The 19,454-nt window shown below is 33.7% G+C and overlaps 2 protein-coding genes, 1 long non-coding RNA gene and 1 pseudogene across 3 annotated transcripts; 3 read left to right on the top strand and 1 right to left on the bottom strand.

The window, feature by feature from the left end:
- On the top strand, positions 5-3,126 carry LOC104770952 (cryptochrome DASH, chloroplastic/mitochondrial). The gene is made up of 12 exons (XM_010495426.2): positions 5-436; positions 517-656; positions 755-937; positions 1,307-1,432; positions 1,529-1,603; positions 1,699-1,815; positions 1,898-1,944; positions 2,028-2,104; positions 2,186-2,261; positions 2,361-2,554; positions 2,676-2,725; positions 2,807-3,126. The coding sequence occupies exons 1-12, from the start codon at positions 43-45 to the stop codon at positions 3,026-3,028; spliced, it is 1,701 nt and encodes a 566-aa protein (XP_010493728.1). The 5' UTR covers positions 5-42; the 3' UTR covers positions 3,029-3,126.
- Positions 3,304-4,959, top strand: LOC104770949 (tRNA (guanine-N(7)-)-methyltransferase-like). Its single transcript, XM_010495425.2, has 3 exons — positions 3,304-3,383; positions 3,695-3,891; positions 4,254-4,959. Exons 2-3 carry the CDS (start codon positions 3,703-3,705, stop codon positions 4,818-4,820), a joined length of 756 nt encoding a protein of 251 aa, XP_010493727.1. The 5' UTR covers positions 3,304-3,383; positions 3,695-3,702; the 3' UTR covers positions 4,821-4,959.
- LOC104770950 lies at positions 13,310-13,939 on the bottom strand. The gene is made up of 4 exons (XR_764683.2): positions 13,881-13,939; positions 13,767-13,793; positions 13,508-13,583; positions 13,310-13,368 (listed from the first exon to the last, which is right to left on the bottom strand). It is a non-coding gene; the product is annotated as an uncharacterized LOC104770950 (long non-coding RNA).
- On the top strand, positions 17,200-17,694 carry LOC104770951 (annotated as a pseudogene).

The raw sequence follows: 19,454 nt of genomic DNA, 5'->3' as shown, positions 1-19,454 counted from the left end.
AACACCAAAAACTAGATGACGTTAACAAAGCATCATCCGTAAATGGCGGCTTCCTCGCTCTCGTTCTCATCTCATCTCTCAAACCCACTTCGCAGATTCACCTTTCACAACCTTCATCCCATTTCTTCCTCTTCTTCACTGTTCCTCTGCTCCGTCGCAAGAATGAACGATCATATCCATCGTGTTCCAGCTCTCAACGAGGAAGAGATTGACTCTGTGGCCATAAAGACGTTTGAGAGATACGCATTGCCTTCTTCTTCCGTGAAAAGAAACGGCAAAGGAGTCTCAATTCTCTGGTTTAGAAACGATCTTAGAGTTCTTGTTAATGATGCATTGTACAAAGCTTGGTCTTCCTCTGAGACCCTTTTGCCTGTTTACTGTCTTGATCCTCGTCTCTTTCACACTACTCATTTCTTCAATTTCCCTAAAACCGGAGGTAATGTTTCCAATTCTCAAAACCAATCCTTTTTCTGATCTTGATCACTTATTAATCTTTGTATGTGGTAATGTTTTCAGCTTTAAGAGGTGGTTTTCTTATGGAATGTTTGGTTGATTTGAGAAAGAATCTTATGAAAAGAGGGTTGAATCTTCTTATTCGAAGTGGTAAACCTGAAGATATTGTTCCTTCTCTTGCTAAAGATTTTGGAGCTCATACGGTTAAGTGTTTTTGTTACTTGTGTTGAAGAAAATTTTCAGAGTTTTGTTAGGGAACATGAAAATGTGATTTTTGTTTTTGGTTATGTTTTTTTTTCAGGTGTTTGCTCATAAAGAAACGTGTAGTGAGGAGATAGATGTTGAAAGACTTGTGAATCAAGGTTTGAAAAGGGTTGGGAATGGTGCTAAGCTTGAGCTTATTTGGGGAAGCACTATGTATCACAAAGATGATCTTCCATTTGATGTTTTTGATTTGCCTGATGTCTACACTCAGTTTCGTAAGGTATGGAACATTCTGAATGGTTTGGGATACTTAGTACCATACTTGTTTGGTTCTTGTTTCCGTTGATGTGTTTTCTTTGATACAATAGGAGTGAGTATTACTGTATTAGAACATTCTGAATGGTTTAGGATACTAATTAGTACCATACTTTGTGATACAGTAGAATGAATTGCACACAAATTCTCACATTTTGAGGTATCAATTGCGGATGAAGCGGCATTTTAGTAATTGAGATCAGTAATTGTCTAGTTGGGCGGTTGATGACTTATAGAGCATATATTGGTAGCTTTTGTGTTACAGTAAATAAACTTAATTTGAATATTTGGAATTCATATTTAAGTTTGTTTCTGGTTGAAAACTCACTTGCAGTCGGTAGAAGGCAATTGTAGTATCAGAAGGTCCACTCGCGTTCCACTTTCTCTAGGACTAACACCTTCTGTTGATAACTGGGGAGATGTTCCAACTCTTGAGCAACTTGGAATTGAGCCACAAGAGGTGAGTATCCCTGAGAAGCTCTTTTGAGGAGACAAGAGAGAACAGTAAGTAAAAGCATTCTTTACTAGTCAACTCTTTGTATGTATATTGATACAGGTAACCAGAGGAATGAGATTCGTGGGTGGTGAAAGTGCAGGAGTAGGCAGAGTATTTGAGTACTTTTGGAAGAAGGCAAGAGGACATTGAGCTCTCCCTGCGTCTATTATTTCGTGTCTTGTATATGTACATAATATTTGTATGTCTTTTTGTTTTTGTTTTTCATGCAGGATCTATTAAAAGTATACAAAGACACGAGAAACGGAATGTTAGGACCTGATTATTCGACAAAATTCTCTCCGTGGCTTGCCTTTGGATGTATCTCTCCTCGTTTCATATATGAAGAGGTCACATATCTTAAAGCTTTATTCAGTGTCCCAAAAACATATAGCATTGTTTCACTTGTATGTGGCAACTGAAAATTTTCAGGTTCAAAGATATGAAAAGGAAAGAGTAGCAAATAATTCAACATATTGGTATGTCTTCATTTGTGAGAGCTTCAAATCACTGTTGCATTCTCGTCACTCTTACTCCTAACTGATTTGATATATGTTTCCAGGGTGCTGTTTGAATTAATATGGAGGGACTACTTTAGGTTTCTTTCAATTAAGTGTGGGAACTCCCTCTTCCAACTAGGTAACGATGCTTTCGAGCTAAAGCGTGACGCCATGTGATCAGAATGAATCTTTTAAATAGCACCATTATATATCTTCGTAGGTGGGCCTAGAAATGTGCAAGGGAAATGGAGTCAAGATAAGAGACTATTTGAGTCTTGGAGAGATGGCAAGACCGGGTAAATATCTCATATCATGAACTACTTTTTTTCGAAAGCATCAATCAAAAATGCTCCAATGCCTTCACCATTAGTGACTGTCTCATGAAATGGTATTAGGTATCCTCTTATAGATGCAAACATGAAGGAGTTAGCCACTACAGGTTTCATGTCAAATCGAGGCCGACAGATTGTTTGTTCGTTTCTTGTCCGGGACATGGGATTGGATTGGCGCATGGGTGCAGAATGGTTCGAGACATGTCTATTGGACTATGATCCTTGTTCTAACTACGGAAACTGGACCTATGGAGCAGGTACTAGTACTACTCATGCTACAATTTGTTTCTTTGTGACTTGTGGTTTCTATCTCAACATTGAGAATGAGATTAAAATGGAAACTTTATAAGATGAAAAATTGATTTTTGCTCACTGAAGGAGTTGGAAATGATCCCCGAGAAGACCGCTACTTCAGCATTCCCAAGCAAGTTAGTAACTTTTAAACACTAGTCATTAGAAACAGTACTAATGCAGAAGAGGTTGACAATGTGTTTGTTTGGTTTGTTCAGGCACAGAATTATGATCCAGAAGGAGAATATGTTGCCTTTTGGGTGCAGCAACTGCGTCGGCTTTCGAAAGAGAAGAGACATTCGCCAGGGAGATTGATGTATATGGACACCATTGTGCCATTAAAGCATGGTAATGGTCCAATGGCTGGAGGGTCAAGACCTCCTGGTGGTGGCTTCAGAGGTAGTCATAGTGGAAGACGTTCTAGACACAATGGTTCTTAGAGAAACAAACAACTATTATTTACACGAATTTGTATCTTCATTATGTGATTCTTGTGCACATGAATCAATGATTGTCTCAGTCCAAACTCCAATCTAAATTGACTACAGTAAAAAAAAAAAGATTTCATACTCTAAATTAGTAAATTTCTAAATCATTATGTAGTTTTATCAAAATATTATTATGGGCTGTAGGAAAGCCCATTAAGAGTAAGTTATGGGTTTGGGTCCATTGAGAGCATAGGAACCCTAATTCTTAGGTAAGGTAAGATCTTCTTTCTTCTTCTTCTTCTCTCTGCTTCTCTCAGCGAAGAACAAAGAGCTCGAGATTTTAATTTCCAAGTGCAGAGTGAATCAGGTACTCAATTAATGACTAAGTTTACTTATTGTTCTCTTATCGTATTACGTATCTATGAATCCATGTTTCTGGTTTCTCTTAAGCATGCTTGCTCTCGATCTTCTCATAGAACAGAGACATTAGAAAATTAGGGTGTAGGGTTTAGGGTTTAGGCATGTTAGTGGGTTTTGCAGATTCGGTCTCAGTTGATTCAAAGTTCGTTTCTTTGCCATGTTTAAGCTAGTTCAGAATCTCGAATGAACAAAACTTGCAATAAGACTATGTTTTGGTTATGTCACTCACTGTTGTTATTATCTTTTTGTGTGATTAAGAAGTGATAATGGATGGTGAGACGAAACCAACCTTCAGCAAATCTACAGGGCTACCTAGGAAGCGATTCTACAGAGCAAGAGCTCATAGTAACCCTCTTAGCGATTCTCACTTCCCGATTCCGGTTTCTCCAGCTCATGAGGACTTTTCACTTCACTTCCCTAAATTCGTCGAAGCTGACAACAAAATCTCCAAGAAGGTTGAGTTTGCTGATATTGGATGCGGGTTTGGTGGCCTGCTAATTTCACTCGCGACGCTCTTCCCTGATACGCTAATGATCGGTATGGAGTTGAGAGACAAAGTGACTGAATACGTTAAGGAACGGATCTTAGCCTTGAGGAGAACAAGCTCGGAGGAGGGACAGTATGAGAACATCTCGGTTGTTAGGACAAACTCGATGAAGTACATTCCGAATTACTTTGAGAAAGGACAGCTTTCGAAGATGTTTTTCCTCTTCCNCTTAGCGATTCTCACTTCCCGATTCCGGTTTCTCCAGCTCATGAGGACTTTTCACTTCACTTCCCTAAATTCGTCGAAGCTGACAACAAAATCTCCAAGAAGGTTGAGTTTGCTGATATTGGATGCGGGTTTGGTGGCCTGCTAATTTCACTCGCGACGCTCTTCCCTGACACGTTAATGATCGGTATGGAGTTGAGAGACAAAGTGACTGAATACGTTAAGGAACGGATCTTAGCCTTGAGGAGAACAAGCTCGGCGGAGGGACAGTATGAGAACATCTCGGTTGTTAGGACAAACTCGATGAAGTACATTCCGAATTACTTTGAGAAAGGACAGCTTTCGAAGATGTTTTTCCTCTTCCCTGATCCACATTTCAAGGAGAAGAATCACAGGAGGAGAGTGATTAGCACTCATTTGCTTGATGAGTATGCTTATGTTCTTAGAGCTGGTGGGATTATTTACACAATCACTGATGTGGAAGAGCTTGGAGAGTGGATGAAGGCTTGCCTTGAGAAACATCCCATGTTTGAATCTCTTACACAAGAGGAGCTTGATTCGGATCCTGTCGTCGAGCTTCTGTGCAGTGCTACCGAGGAAGGACAGAAAGTTGCCAGAAATGGAGGGCAGACTTTCAGAGCAATATTTAGACGCGTTGCATATGTTTCTTGATTTTTCAGTCTTTGTCTTGTTAGTAATTTTATTGTTGTAACAAAAGCTTCTTTCTGTATTTGAAAATTTTGGGATAGTGTTTACAGAAATTAAGAAGTTATGGTGCATTGAGGACAACAAGTTGGAGATTTTTATGGTAGTATCTTGTTGTACATGATTAACTTTCACATGAAACGTCAACTGAGTGTCAACTATACCAATATGCATAATACATCATCACACGTAAGGCTTGTCAACATTTGTTTGACTGAAAGCTGGCAACATGTTTGTTTTTAACCTTGCTGCTAATCGATGAACAAGTTTTATGGATGGACGGGTTATGTCATATGTGAAAACAAGGCAGTTGTAGATTTGCATTCTGATAGCCAATAAGATGTGAAAACAAAAACAGAGCAAAGCACAACCCACTAGAGGGAGGATTGCACCAGCCAAATAAGTGTTTCAACTTTCTCACCATGCTTACTTGATGGATCATCTGGAACTGGTAGCTAACATCTTAATCTCAAACACAAAACAGAACAAGGAGAAATATGGACTCAACAAAACAGAACATCATAGTAAACCTAACTAACAAAACATAAACTAGCTTAAGGATGCAAAAAGAAGACCAAATCTAACTGGGAGTATCACTATCACTGAGGCAAAGGAGACCGTAATTGTGTAGACTTCGGGTGAAATCAGTGAACAAACCATCAACACCGATAATCATACTCTTGATATGCATTGTGAAAGCTAAATTGTGAGAAAATAGACAAGTTTAAACAAAACCAGTTCTAAATCTCAAAACCATTACACCTAACACCTAATCAGGAACCATGATTATGATGAATATGAAGATGCCAACATCAGAAATACTCAAATCCAAAATACAATATGATAAGAAGATATTGAGTTTTGTTCAGATGTTCTCAAAAGTTTTCATCAAAAGATTCTCACATACCAAACTAACAATCAGAAACTAGTCCTCCTCACCAACATCCTCACCAACATCCTCATCTTGCTCTTCCTCACCAGCATCCTCACCAACATCCTCATCTTCCTCTTCCTCTCCAGCATCCTCATCTTCCTCTTCCTCACCAACATTCTCATTCTCAGCATCCTCAGACCTCCGCGATATTATATATATATTCTCAACATACATCCTCAGTGAAAATGTATCAAGGAAAATTATAGTAAAAATACACAACTTCTAAAAATAAAATACATATTCTACAAAGTGTTAAGATAAATAGACCCAACTCTAAATTATATTTTAAAAATTAAAATTTTTATATTGCTATAATCATTTTTAAAATCTCTAAGTTAGATTATAGAATATTATTAGATACTGGATATTAATATATTAATATTTATATTATTTTGATTTAACATAAAACAAAAAACATGTTTCTACTAACAATGATTTGTTAGTAACTAAAGAAGAGACAAATCTATATAGAGTTCAAAATACATGAATAATAAATAGACACAACTATTTAAAGGAAAAGTAGTGATTAATAAAAAAATGAATTTTGCTATTAATTAAGTCTATATATCCAACAGAGAACTATCAAGTGTCAACTAATTGTCTTTGTACTTGACGTTGCCTCGAACGGCAACCGTCTTTGTAGCAGACGCGACCACTTCGGCTTTTTCTGGTTCGTCATTAAGTCTCATGCGTTCCTTAGCAGGCAAGAAAGTTTCGGTCTCTGTCATTGCGTCGTCGTTAATTGAAAATATTAGAGAGAAATCAGAAGCGAAACAAAACGATGAAGAAACAATGAGTTACAGAGATCGATTATATAAAGAGAATAAATCGTGAGCGAATCAATGTTATGTATTTATCAAGTTAAAAGTTTCCATTTTTATTTTGTTGTTTTTTCTATTAATTAACATGTAGAAAATTATGAAAAATATGGAATTACAAATTTTCCATTTTTTTGTCGGTTCATTCACTTTTTTTATATATATGGTTGTGCAAAACAAAAAGTAAATATTAGGGTTTTGATGTCATTAACAAAACGTTTCTAATCTCATGTGGTTGTGTATTTTTATTCTTCTTCCCTTTATTTAACTGGAACTCAGACCTCCAAGATGTCGCCGTAGAAATAATCCAAATTAAGTTTAGTCAAATTTTAAATTAAAAATTTTATATTATAAAATTATTTGAAAATATATGCTAAATAATAAAATTAAAAATTATCTCAAAAGAATAAAATAATAAATAGGGGTAAAACTTCATAAATGTTAAACATATATAACTATGAGTTAAAAAACATAATCATCAAAATAAAAACTTATAATAAAAAATAATATGGTAAAAAGACTCAACTCTAGTTGAAAATTATTAAATGAAAAGTCATAATGAATCGAGACAGCTCTACTTGTATCGGAGTAAATTATTAAATAATTTGTATATATTATTATTTATTAGTATAAGATATTGTATGAAAATAATTTATAAAGAGTAAAAAGCATCATAACAGTTATTGATATATATATATTACTCATAAACAAATATTATGACGAAGTGATCCTAAGTGAGAATATCAGACGAACGATTATAATAAGTAAATGCAATTTTCTGATAAAAATGTTTTTAAAAATTAAATAAATTTCATATTGAGTGAAAATTTATCAACCAATAATTATAATAAAAATACATAACTTCTCAAAATAAATGATGAAATAGTTAAATCTTAAAAACATATATTTTACGAAAAGTTACGATAAATAAATGCAATTGTAAGTTACATAACTAAAGTTGATTAAATTTCTATATTACTATAATCATTTCTAAAATCTCTAGTTAGATTATAGAATAATGTTGGATATTGAATATTAAAATTCATATTATTTAGATTCAGCATGAACAAAAGCTTCCTCCAATGACGTCATGTTTTTTGAAGCTTCCCTGAGATGCGCCACTTCTCTCTTCACTCCCATACTAATCCAGCTCTCCATTATCCTCTTGAGTTCTGCATTTGGTACTTTCTTGGAAGTGTCTCCCATATGGCGCAACAATTCATCCAAAAGAGATGAGTCAAACTCATGAATGTACTTAGCATTTTATTCATATATTATCTTCCCATAACTCAAACGGAAAGAGTAGCTACCTAATGCAATAGAATCAAGCACGTCACGGGGAATTGGAGGAGTTGAAGAAGACCTCTCTTTTAGTAGATTCTGGACAACTGCCGCTCCTTCCCATTTCAACTTGGGCCAGTTGTCCATCAAAATAACATTCTTCCCTTGCTTTCCAAAGGTGGTCATCTTCTGCTCGATTGAAATTAGGAAAGTTTTGAAAATCTCGGGTCTTAACATTTTTTGTTGTTGTTTATGAGAGAGAAAAACTGGTTGAAAAAAAAGGAAAAAGAGAGCATAATAAAGAAGAAGAAGAAGTCATGATGATGATCAATGTAGTAGGCTATGAGATCGGCGCTCATAGAATAAGAGCTCAGACATTTTGCACGTAAATTTCTCAAATTGGAGGAACCTCGGCGTTCGTCAAATAAGAAGAGAAGAGTTGAAATATCTTTTTTAGGGAAAAAGGAAAAAGAATATATACCCTAAAATAATTTTATTATAAAAGAAAATAGAAAACAAATATACCTATATAAATTTTATTGTTTAAATTAGGAGTGTCAAAATGGTTAATCCAACCCAACTCAACTCATTATCCAATGAGTTCAAAGTTAAATGAGTTTATGAGTTGACTCAACTCATTTAATAATTGGGATGGATCAACCCATGAATCAATTTAGTTAAATGAGTTAGATTAATAATTTGGTTGACCCACTACAATATAAATTAATTAATATTTAATATAAAATAATTATAATTAATTACAATATAAATTAATTAATATTTAATATAAAATAATTATAATTAATTACAATATAAATTAATTAATATTTAATAGAAAATTATAAGATGATGATGATGACATCATGCTGTTGACTATGATATATATATGTTGATATGATGATGGTGATGTTAATATGATTATGAAATTATGATGATGATGATGATAGTAAGATAATGTTGATGATGATGATAGTTACATGATGGTAGTATGATGATGATGATGATAGTATGATGATGGTAGTATGATGATGATGATAGTATGATGATGTTGATATGATGATGGTAGTATGATGATGATGATGATGATAGTATGATGATGTTGGTATGATGATGGTAGGATGATGATGTTGATATGATGATGGTAGACCAATGATGATGATAGTATGATGATGATGATATTGATAATATTAGGTTTATAACGAAGAAATGATGTGTTAGTGGTTAACTCATAAACCCATTATAACCAAACTCATTTAATCATTAACTTACTTAACCCATCAACTCATTAGGGTCAAAATTTTAAACTCATTAGGATTTATGAGTTGAGTTGAATTGAGTTGGCTCATTAATCTTGACCCATTTTGACACCCCTACCTAGTATATAATGATACTATTACTAAAGTTTGATCTACGTAGTAAGTTCAATGCAAGCTGCATGGATTCTACTTTGTGACTTGTTATGAGTTCCACGAAATAAATCTTACTAGTAAATATTTTTGTTATTTTTTCAAAAAATAAAAAGTTAAAAGTTGGAACATCATGAGAAGAGGAAAACAACTGGAGCAATAACATGACGTAAACAAAACATTATAAAGGTTTATTTTACTTCATAAAATTTTTAAAGTTTAAGAAAATGGCCACAAAATACATTACTCTCGGAGTCTCGGTATGCAAAGAAATCGAAATGGAAAATTAATAAAATCTAACCGTACCGACTAAACCAGTGACAACTTTGTTGTTGTTGTTTTTTATGTTATTTACTAGGATCGGATCCGCGCTACAGCGCGGGGAAGTATTTACAGATATATATATATATATATATAATATTTAATGAAATGAAATATGTTACATTTTCATAACTATATTACAGTCAATTATAGTGAATCATATACTTGTTAATGAGTTTTGATAAAATAGTATATAAAAAGGTGAATATAATAAATGGTGATATAATGAGTTTTGATATAATAAAAATAAATAAAATAAAAAATGGGATAGGGAAAATCACATTTTAAACCTTCAAAGTGTCACTGAGTAGCACTTTAAACCTTGAGATTATTTCACTAACATTATAAACATTTAAATGATTTTATTAACACTTTAAACCTTAATACTAACTTTCATGTTTGCACTGCCATTAAAGATGACGAAACAATAAAATCCGTCAACATGAAATAGTTAAACTATGCTAGTTTTTTTATTTGAATACTTGTTTAATTTATTTAATTATTTATTACAACTGATAAAAAATTTTAAAAAACAAAAACAAAAACAAAATATATCAAAGCAAAAAAATGAAGAATCAGAGGTAAGGTTAAAACATTTGAAAAATGTAAAACTGAAGACGACGACATATTTAGAAGATTCATTGTTTCCAATGAGAAGTCAATCGGTTTGAATCATAACTCAGAGGAGATGCATTTATTAAAAGGATTAATAATGTGAAGAGTAACGTCGTAAAAGTTTTGTCTACAATAAACATGAATACAAATTTATATTTTTCTCTTTTTTTATTTATAAAAACTAAAACTAATTAAAATTTAAATTAAACCACCATAATTTAACTATTTTGCAATGACGGATATTATTATTCCATTATCTTTTATGACAGTACAAACATGAAAGTCAGTTTCAAGGTTTAAAGTGTTAGTAAAATCATTTTAAAAGTTCAAAATGTTAGTAAAATTATTTTAAAGGTTATAGTGTTAGTGAAATTCTCTCGAGGTTTAAAGTGACACTTTAAAAGTTTAAAATGTGATTTTTCCAATAAAAAATTAAATTATTTATTTTAAATTATTTAAACATATAATATGTTTTTGGTATTTTTGAAATTTGAAATTTTAAAATTTAAAAGTCATTTTAAATGTGGCATGAAATAATTCAACATGATGTGGGATTGGGAAATATATATTTGAAAGATTACAATCTTCACAACTATTTAAAAAATATATCAATATTGCTTTCCAAAATATTATATACAAATGATAACAGTAGAGGCTCTAATATGTTCATTTCTATCTTTTTTATCCTTATTTGTTTCATACCTTGAAGTCTCGTATTCTTCTCACCTGTGAATATCTAATGGCTCATATTAAAGAGAATTTTTTTTAAGATGAAAATTTGTATGAAAAGTAAGTTCTAGAGTATGAAAACATGTAATAAACAAATATATTTATACGGTTTTTATAATAATGCTGTCAACATTTTTATACACTCCAACAACTAAAACCTCTTAGTAACAGCTCAAAGAAAAATAAAATAAGAAAGAGTGTTACAATGGTAGTTTTTGACGAAGTTAACTCTTTCTGAGAAAAAATATGGGTATCTTGATTAGTTAGAAACTTAGATAAAATAATAAATTCTACACAGAATCTCGATCTGATTTTACATTATAAGAAAAATTAAGGTTAAATGATTCCACACAGAATCTCGATCTGAAAAAAATTAAAGTTAAATGGGTGATGTTTACATAAATCAAACAATGTCTAAATATAATCAAAGCAAAATATACTTACGGCTCAATATCATGCAACTCAGCAGTTGTATGTAGTGAATTGATTCTATGTAGTGAATTTCACCTGGAAAAAGAAAACATCAAAACGTATGTAAAATTTCTAGAGGTAATCATATAACAACAAATAATCATAAAGCAAAATTTTATAAGCAAAAAATAAAGAACCATTTTCTAAAAAAGGTGACTAATGAGTCTCTGTGACTTCAGCCATATGATTCATATATTTATAGGGAGAGATGGAGTTAATGAGAAAAAAAATAGGCTGACCTAGTTAAAATTTTTAAAACAAATTCAGTATCTTAATTAATTCTTATTTCGGAATTTAATTCAAATTTGTTGTTTAGATCTTTTTGAAAAATCTCGAAAATTTGATAATATGTTAATTGTGAAATTAAGAAAATCATTGTTATATGGTAGTCCTATATATTTGGAAATTTATATATATGACAACTGAAAAAGATTTGCAAATATTTAGATAATTATTATTTAAATTAGTTTAAAAAATTCCTTATCTATTATTTTATATTGGTTGAAATGGTTTCTTATGGAAATCTATTTAATCAAGATCTAAAATTAATATGCTACTATATTTTTCAAAATCAAATATGGACGTCTGTTATGGAAATCTATTTAAATGCTAAAGACTCAAATTTGGTATGTTTTTTTTTATGGATCAAATTAGGTGCATTTTTTCCAAGGAATTATGGAAATATCTTATATCTAACTAATATATTTTTAAAAAGGAATCTCGAAAATATTTTTTAATTACCTTGCCAGATTAAATAAGTTTACATATATACAATTACAATTTTTTTGCTTATATCTATAGTAATCCAAATTTATTACTATAGTTTTAGTTAAGGAAATACGTGAATATCCAACCAATATATTTGTTAAAAAAATAGTTCCAAAATAATTTATTGCTACTTTGCTAAATTAAATAAGTTTACATATATAAATTTCAATATTTTTTTGCTTCCAAATTAAGTAATCGTAATTTATTAGGTTTAATTACGATATAATTTTATTAGATCTACGATTTCAAAATCAATTATGTAACTAACAATTTACAATTAGGTTCAGTTTTGTAATTAGAAAATTTTGTTAAAGATTGATATCTTTGTAATTAAATGATATTTCTATAATAACTGGTAATTGTGCCAAAATTAAAGCTTTATTGACAACTGTTTATGTAAAACTAATTAGATGTCATTATTAATAAATTAATTCTAAATCGACTTTTAAAACAGGTAAGTGGTTATATCCAAACCCGTTTTATTGCCCGATTAGTAAGTATCCGTTTCTTTAATTTCGGTTTATTTTCACTTAATTGACCGGATCCATTGTCCATTTTCTACTTTTCTTTTACGGGATAGGGATGAGAAGAGGTGTATACATGTCAACCAATGGCTCCTCCCACTCAGAATCAATACAATCAACCTGTGGTGGCCCCACCGACTCAAAATCAGTACACTCCACCTTTCGCGCCTCTCATTGAACCCACCTGGACCAAACGAGGAATCAATGGCTTCCCCACCTCAGAATCAAAATGGGAATGGACAGTTCATGCCTCCTCCCACAGTGAACCAAGTTCCAAACGACCAGTATATGAATCCCCCAATTGAGGATCAGAGTCAAAGAGAGACTCAATCCTCATCCAATATACTTCGACCTTTTCCAGTCTTGTTGCTTCTTGGTTTCAGTCTAACTGCTTTGAGGCAATCAGGCATGACATGAATCGGTCATCATTCTTCTTTTTTTTTTTTAATGAGAAAGTGATACAAAACTCATAGATTCTGAGCTTTGTTATTCAAATAGATTGCCTTGAATTGTCTGAATTGGCTTCACCTCAAACTTGTAAACCTACTCTATTTGATGTATATAATGTTGTATCAGCTGGCTTTGAAGCATTCTTGGTGTTTTTATTATTTTCATCATCTGATTCGAATGAAAATCCCTCCAGAGTGCCTAAATGGGTTTGTAAAATAAGCCAGAGAAGCAATCATTTTCGTAAAATCAGTTTACTAAATGGAGAATATTGCTACAAGAAGACAAGGTAGCAATAATATCTTTACGCTCTAAACAGAGAAAGAGAAATAGAGCTGACCTTCCACCATTGTTTCTGCCTCGTACACATTAGATTGTGGTGTCAGCTGTATAAAGTCATTCATAATAGCTTCAATCTGACAAGGAAACATATAATCCAAAACTTAGGCTATCGTTCAAATATATGTTTTAGTTTCTCAACCAGCCTCTAAATTTTAGCTTAGCAAATGTTTAGAGTGCACACAGAGTCGGAATCTATGAGCAGGAATATAAAAAACTTAGATGGTTGAAACTAAGGAAGCACAACAGAAATTACCAACCTTTGCCTCTGTCTGACCTACGTTAACCTGAAATACAAGATCACTGGTGTGAATAATTATAAACCACAAAGTGCCCTTACAATTCGGAAAGATAGAAGGAAACCAAAAACGTACTACACAAAATGTTCTGGATGGAATGATTGTTGATTTATATATGGTTCCTGAAACATGAAACGACAAAGTGTTACTTAAGAGACTCCAGTCATGAACTAATTCTGTTATCGGATACTTGTAACCACATCAGCTTTGTTACATTTAATAGGCATAGCTATTCTGCTACATGTTTTGCTAACAAAAAGAGAACCACTTTTGGAGTTCTTCTATGGGAGAAATCAAAAATAAAAAGCAAAGAGACTGAAGCCAATTATATGTATATTTGAGGGAACATGCCTTTTAAGTGCATGTACATGTCCCCAGTTGTGTCTGAAACAACCACGCGGCCAACAGCCCCTATGTCTCCACTCAAATCTATCGAGTCACCTTCACATTCAACGAGTACCTGTAAATATAGTTCACTGATATATAAACGTAGAGTGTAAAACCATCTGCAAGGAAACATATTTGTATTACCTTTGTACGATTCACCTTCTCAGAATGTACCAAAGGTAATCTTGCGCTTGAACCCTGGAATTTGTAATTTGATCATAAGGAAGAACCAGAGAAGAAACAACAATAATGGTCCTAGCACAAGGTCCTTACAGAAGGCTTGATATTCTTATCCATTGTTACTTCCTTGGCTATTATGGCATCTGTATCTGTATCTTTATCTGCATGAGAAAGGGACCATTACATTGCTTTAGAAGAAACCTAAATTCACAAAACTTTGATACAGTTCTTACCTTCACTTTTCAAAATTTCTTGTGAACTATTTTCAATGTTGGGTGTCTAAAAGTAGTCTATTTTCAATAAATTCTTTATTTATTTTCTTGTGTTTAGTCTATTAGTTTTTTATTATTATTTTATCAAAGTGTTTAGTCTATTAGCTAATGACTAGATTTTAACTTTGGGTACATTGCAGGACAATTTTATAATTTGGCTAATTATCATTTGTCAACATAATATATCCCTGTTCGATGATATTTTAAGTTCTTAAAAGTTTTAATTTAAAATATTATATCCAGTATAATAATATATAATATATAATATGATATTTACTGTTTGACTAAAACTCGAATCAAACAAATACAATATACAATGTTACTGAAATCATAATAAGTTTTTTTTTAATATATATTCCAAACTCTTTGACAAATGATTTTAAAGAATTTCCAAACTCTTTGACAAATGATTTTAAAGAATTTTTCTTGTATTGTAGAAAGGCAATGGTGGTACTGTGAATCAACTTTGTTTTTAAAATTATGTAACCAAAACATAGTTGCTAACATTGATTATATGTGATATAAATACATAAACAAATATTTTTTAACGGTTGACAAAAAAAATACAAAAAAAATTAGCGAAGCATTTGTAAGAAATTACAAAAGTTGCAATGATTAAGTCAAGTAAATTATATCGATTAATAGAATCTTAATAGGATTTAGTGCAAAAAAAACCATCCAAATAATTTTTTTTGCAAGAAAAACCTCCAAATCAAATAAATGTAAGTCAATATTACAATCTCAAAAATCACTTGCAATATAGCCCTTTTCTGTATTGATGATGTGTCAGTTAAAAAATCTTGCTGTTTTGAACACTAAAAATGTCTAAGACATTGAAATTTACTTTTTAATTAAAAAAAATTTATTTATTTGTTGAATTTTAAATTTCTAATGGCCGTCTTAAAAATTGACTGAAACAATGGACTCTGGTTATTGGTGTGAAGGTTGTCAGAAAAAGGATCAAGAATGGAGTTTAAGGTAAAGATGACTGTGAGATTCATAAAAAATCCTATTCAAGACCAAATATTAGATCTTGTTTATTTTGTGTTCCTCTTTGATCATGTGTACTTATTGTATGATCAGGTACATAATGGCGGTGAAAGTCTCTGACTCAACGGGTGAAGCTTGGTTTTCTGCACTCATGCAATAAACTAAAACTCAGAGGTAATAAAACTAAAACAACTTACAACATTTAAGAACACATTCTTGATTATCCAGGTTCTGATGTTATGTTGGTTTTCTCCAGGTAGGTGAAGTAAATAAGTTTCCTGCAAGAAACTACTTGGTCATCTCATCCCTTCCGGATCAGTGTTTCTCAGCAAGAGTATAACAGTGAGAAGAGACAGAGGATAACAGTAAGAGGTGTTTCTACAATTGACTTTGCTGCTGAAACAAGATTATTTCTCCAAGGACAAGACATCTCAGAATAGTTATGAAGTGACTCTCTCCGTTCCAACGTCCATCATATAGTTGCCAGATAGCAGTCCTCTTAATCAAAAAAAACCACGAAGAGTTGTATCATTGTGATGCTCAAAACGCCACCACATAACATTTTAGTAAAGTGACTGTTTTACCAAAGAAAGTAGATAAATCTAAAAGAGAGATACAATTTCCATTCTAGAACAAATTAAGACATCAAAACAAAAAAGGAAAAAAACGGAATTAGGATCGAGGTGGGATGAAGTAAGGGGATGGGTACATGGCAAATGCACGAACCATGTCATATCCACGAACCATGGTATTATCCCAGATATTTGCTTTTCCGTAGTCATTGGTGCCCAAGAAATAGATGAAGTTTGGCGATAGGTTATACAAGCTAGCCTGGACACAGAAAGGTTCACCTTTGTAGGAGAGAAAAAGACAGAGATCTCCAATATCATAAGTCACGGCCGCCGAACCACCATAGAATCTCCGGGCTATATCGAACACAAAGAAACGCTCTGAATATACGTACTCGGGTGAGAAGCGTCTTGTGTACCACTTGACCAAAAAAGTTTCACCTGTGGGTGAAGTACACCAAGTGTTGGGTCCTGCAACATGAAAGCAACCGTTCCCACTCTGATGGCAGAAGCTTACATTTACGAGCGGAGGTGGTTGCAGAGGTCTCATTATAGTGATATAATTATTTGTGAAAGAATAGAAGATACGAACTAAATCCCTAGCTCATAGTATAAATTCAACTAAAAATGCCCTCCAAGAAAAATAAAGAAGAATATTTTCCTTGCCCACCAAGTCTTGTTACATTCCACTCTCCTTTCTTGGTTCGTTTCTTTGTTTATTTTCTTGTGTTTAGTTTATTAGCTAATGATACTTATAAAAAACGAGTGGACCCATGCATTGAGTAAGCCCACAAAATCATTTATTAGTAGTATATGGTATGTTGGTATTATATGATGTTGGTCCAGTGCAAGATTTTGTAATGGTTTAAGGAGACTAATGCCGAATGATGCAAATGCCACAAGATTTCCAAACAGAGCAAATGTATAAACAACTCTTCATTTGATTGTCTAATTGTGAGAAAGAATTGTTCGAACTCACGACCATATATTACCAATATGATCGATATGGAGTTGAGAGACAAAGTCACAGAATACGTTAAGGAACGGATCTTAGCCTTGAGGAGAACAAGCTCCGAGGGACAGTATGAGAACATCTCAGTTGTTAGGACAAACTCGCTCGATGAAGTACATTCCGAATTACGTTGAGAAAGGACAGCTTTCGGAGATGTTTTCCCTCTTCCCTGATCCGCATTTCAAGGAGAAGAATCACAGGAGGAGAGTGATTAGCACTCATTTGCTTGATGAGTATGCTTACGTTCTTAGAGCTGGTGGGATTATTTACACAATCACTGATGTGGAAGAGCTTGGAGAGTGGATGAAGGCTCGCCTTGAGAAACATCCCATGTTTGAATCTCTTACACAAGAGGAGCTTGATTCGGATCCCGTCGTCGAGCTTCTGTGCAGTGCTACCGAGGAAAAAGACAGAAAGTTGCCAGAAATGGAGGACAGACTTTCAGAGCAATATTTAGACGCATTGCATATGTTTCTTGATTTTTCAGTCTTTGTCATTTTATTGTTGTAACAAAAGCTTCTTTCTGTATTTGAAAATTTTGGGATAGTGTTTGCAGAAATTAAGAAGTTATGGTGTATTGAGGACAACAAGTTGGAGATTTTTTATGTTAGTATCTTGTTGTACATGATTAATTAATTTTCACATGAAGCGTCAACTGAGTCTCAACTATACCAATATACCAAATAAGCATGATACATCAGACGTTTTCAAGAAGTTAAAAGAGTATGTGCCCTTATGTTCAAAGGCTTGTCAACATTTGTGTGACTGAAAGTCTGAAAGCCAAAACAGAGCAAAGCACAACCCACTAGAGGGAGGATTGCACCAGCCAAATAAGTGTTTCAACTTTTTCACTACGCTTACTTGATGTATCATCTGGAACTGGAAGCTAACATCTTAATCTCAAACACAAAACAGAACAAGGAGAAATATGGACTCAATACAAAACAGAACATCATAGTAAAGTTTCTTTTCCATTTGAAGCGCAAGTAGACTACATGATGATAATTCAGAGTGTTTCCATTTCCACTGTCCTTCAAAGAAAAATGAAACCAAATACACTGAAGCAGATTGCGTAGTAGCTTACTACTAATAGGAGGAGGATTGAGGTGGAATGTAGTAAGGTGCGGGGTAAGTTATAAATATACGATCCTTGTCCTTATTTTTGAGGTTAACTGTTCCGCGTTCGTTGTTCTCTATGTAATAGACCGTATTTCTGCAGTGGCCAGACAAGCTAGCCTTGAGACAAAATGGTTCGGACTTGGAGAGGAAAATACAGAGATCTCCAATGTCTTCGGGTGTATGTAGCGTTTCTGTCTTCGTCTATCTTGAACACCATTGTATGCCTCGTTTCCATTCTCCCTATGAACGACTTAACCAAAAACATTTCTCCCGTGGGTCGTGACTCCACCAAGTGTTCGGTCGTGCTACACGAATCTAGTATTTGCAACTCTGACTGAACGAACTCAGGATAATGTCTCGTGTCGAACACAGGTAGTATCTTAGGTTTGTGCATATGTTCTCCAAGATCCCAGGATCCCGTGTGTGCGCCTCCAGAGCCAGGCATGGAGAACATCTCATTCCTCTTTGAGTACATGACTCTGGAGGAGAAGAAGGCTGGATCTTTGACTCTGGTGTTGAGTGTTGACCCACTCGACCTTGTCTTTTCGAGCAGGCCTACATAAGCTGAGCTGAGGTCCCAGGAACTTGAAGGGCCACAATGCAGTCATCGTCCTCAGGAGAAGAGCAGGACATGGCCACGTTGGTTACGAATTTGGTTTGGCAATGAGGCAGAGTTACGATGATAGGAGGTAGTGAGATTCGTTTTGGGTCTGAATCAGAAGCACTCGGGTTTAGGTCATCTTGGAGACACAACGCCGTCTCTCAAAGTAGCCACCCAGCCATGAGATGCTCCTATTGTTCCCGTTGCTTTCATCAAATCCATTGGCACCGTCTTGTCCAAAACCTTGATTCCATAAGAAGAAGATTCATGAGTGTAATCGCCAATGACGAGTTTACCGACATCCCCATCTCTGGAAGTAGATCCACAATGTTCGGCCCCAACAATGTGACAGAGAGGGGTTTCAGACAAGAATCGAACGCCACAGAGGTGGTGTCTCTGCAGAGTAATCAGACATGAGCAGAAGAAGAAGAAGAGGAAGAAAAGCGATACAGAACAATTAACGGAGAGAAGTGAAGCTTACATTTACGACCGGAGGTGGTTCGTGGTTGCCTCATAAGA

This window comes from Camelina sativa, chromosome 20 (assembly GCF_000633955.1).
Source record: "Camelina sativa cultivar DH55 chromosome 20, Cs, whole genome shotgun sequence".
Taxonomy (NCBI): Eukaryota; Viridiplantae; Streptophyta; class Magnoliopsida; order Brassicales; family Brassicaceae; genus Camelina; species Camelina sativa.
The sequence above is the reverse complement of the archived record's forward strand: the minus strand, read 5'-3'. Positions and strand labels throughout refer to the sequence as shown.

Excerpts from the sequence above, each read along its gene's own strand:
- LOC104770952 (XM_010495426.2), top strand. The coding sequence starts at position 43 with ATGGCGGCTTCCTCGCTCTCGTTCTCATCTCATCTCTCAAACCCACTT. Across the intron at positions 938-1,306 it reads TCTACACTCAGTTTCGTAAG|TCGGTAGAAGGCAATTGTAG; the intron begins GTATGGAACATT and ends ACTCACTTGCAG. Across the intron at positions 1,816-1,897 it reads CTCGTTTCATATATGAAGAG|GTTCAAAGATATGAAAAGGA; the intron begins GTCACATATCTT and ends GAAAATTTTCAG.
- LOC104770949 (XM_010495425.2), top strand. The coding sequence starts at position 3,703 with ATGGATGGTGAGACGAAACCAACCTTCAGCAAATCTACAGGGCTACCT. Across the intron at positions 3,892-4,253 it reads ACAACAAAATCTCCAAGAAG|GTTGAGTTTGCTGATATTGG; the intron begins GTTGAGTTTGCT and ends ATCTCCAAGAAG.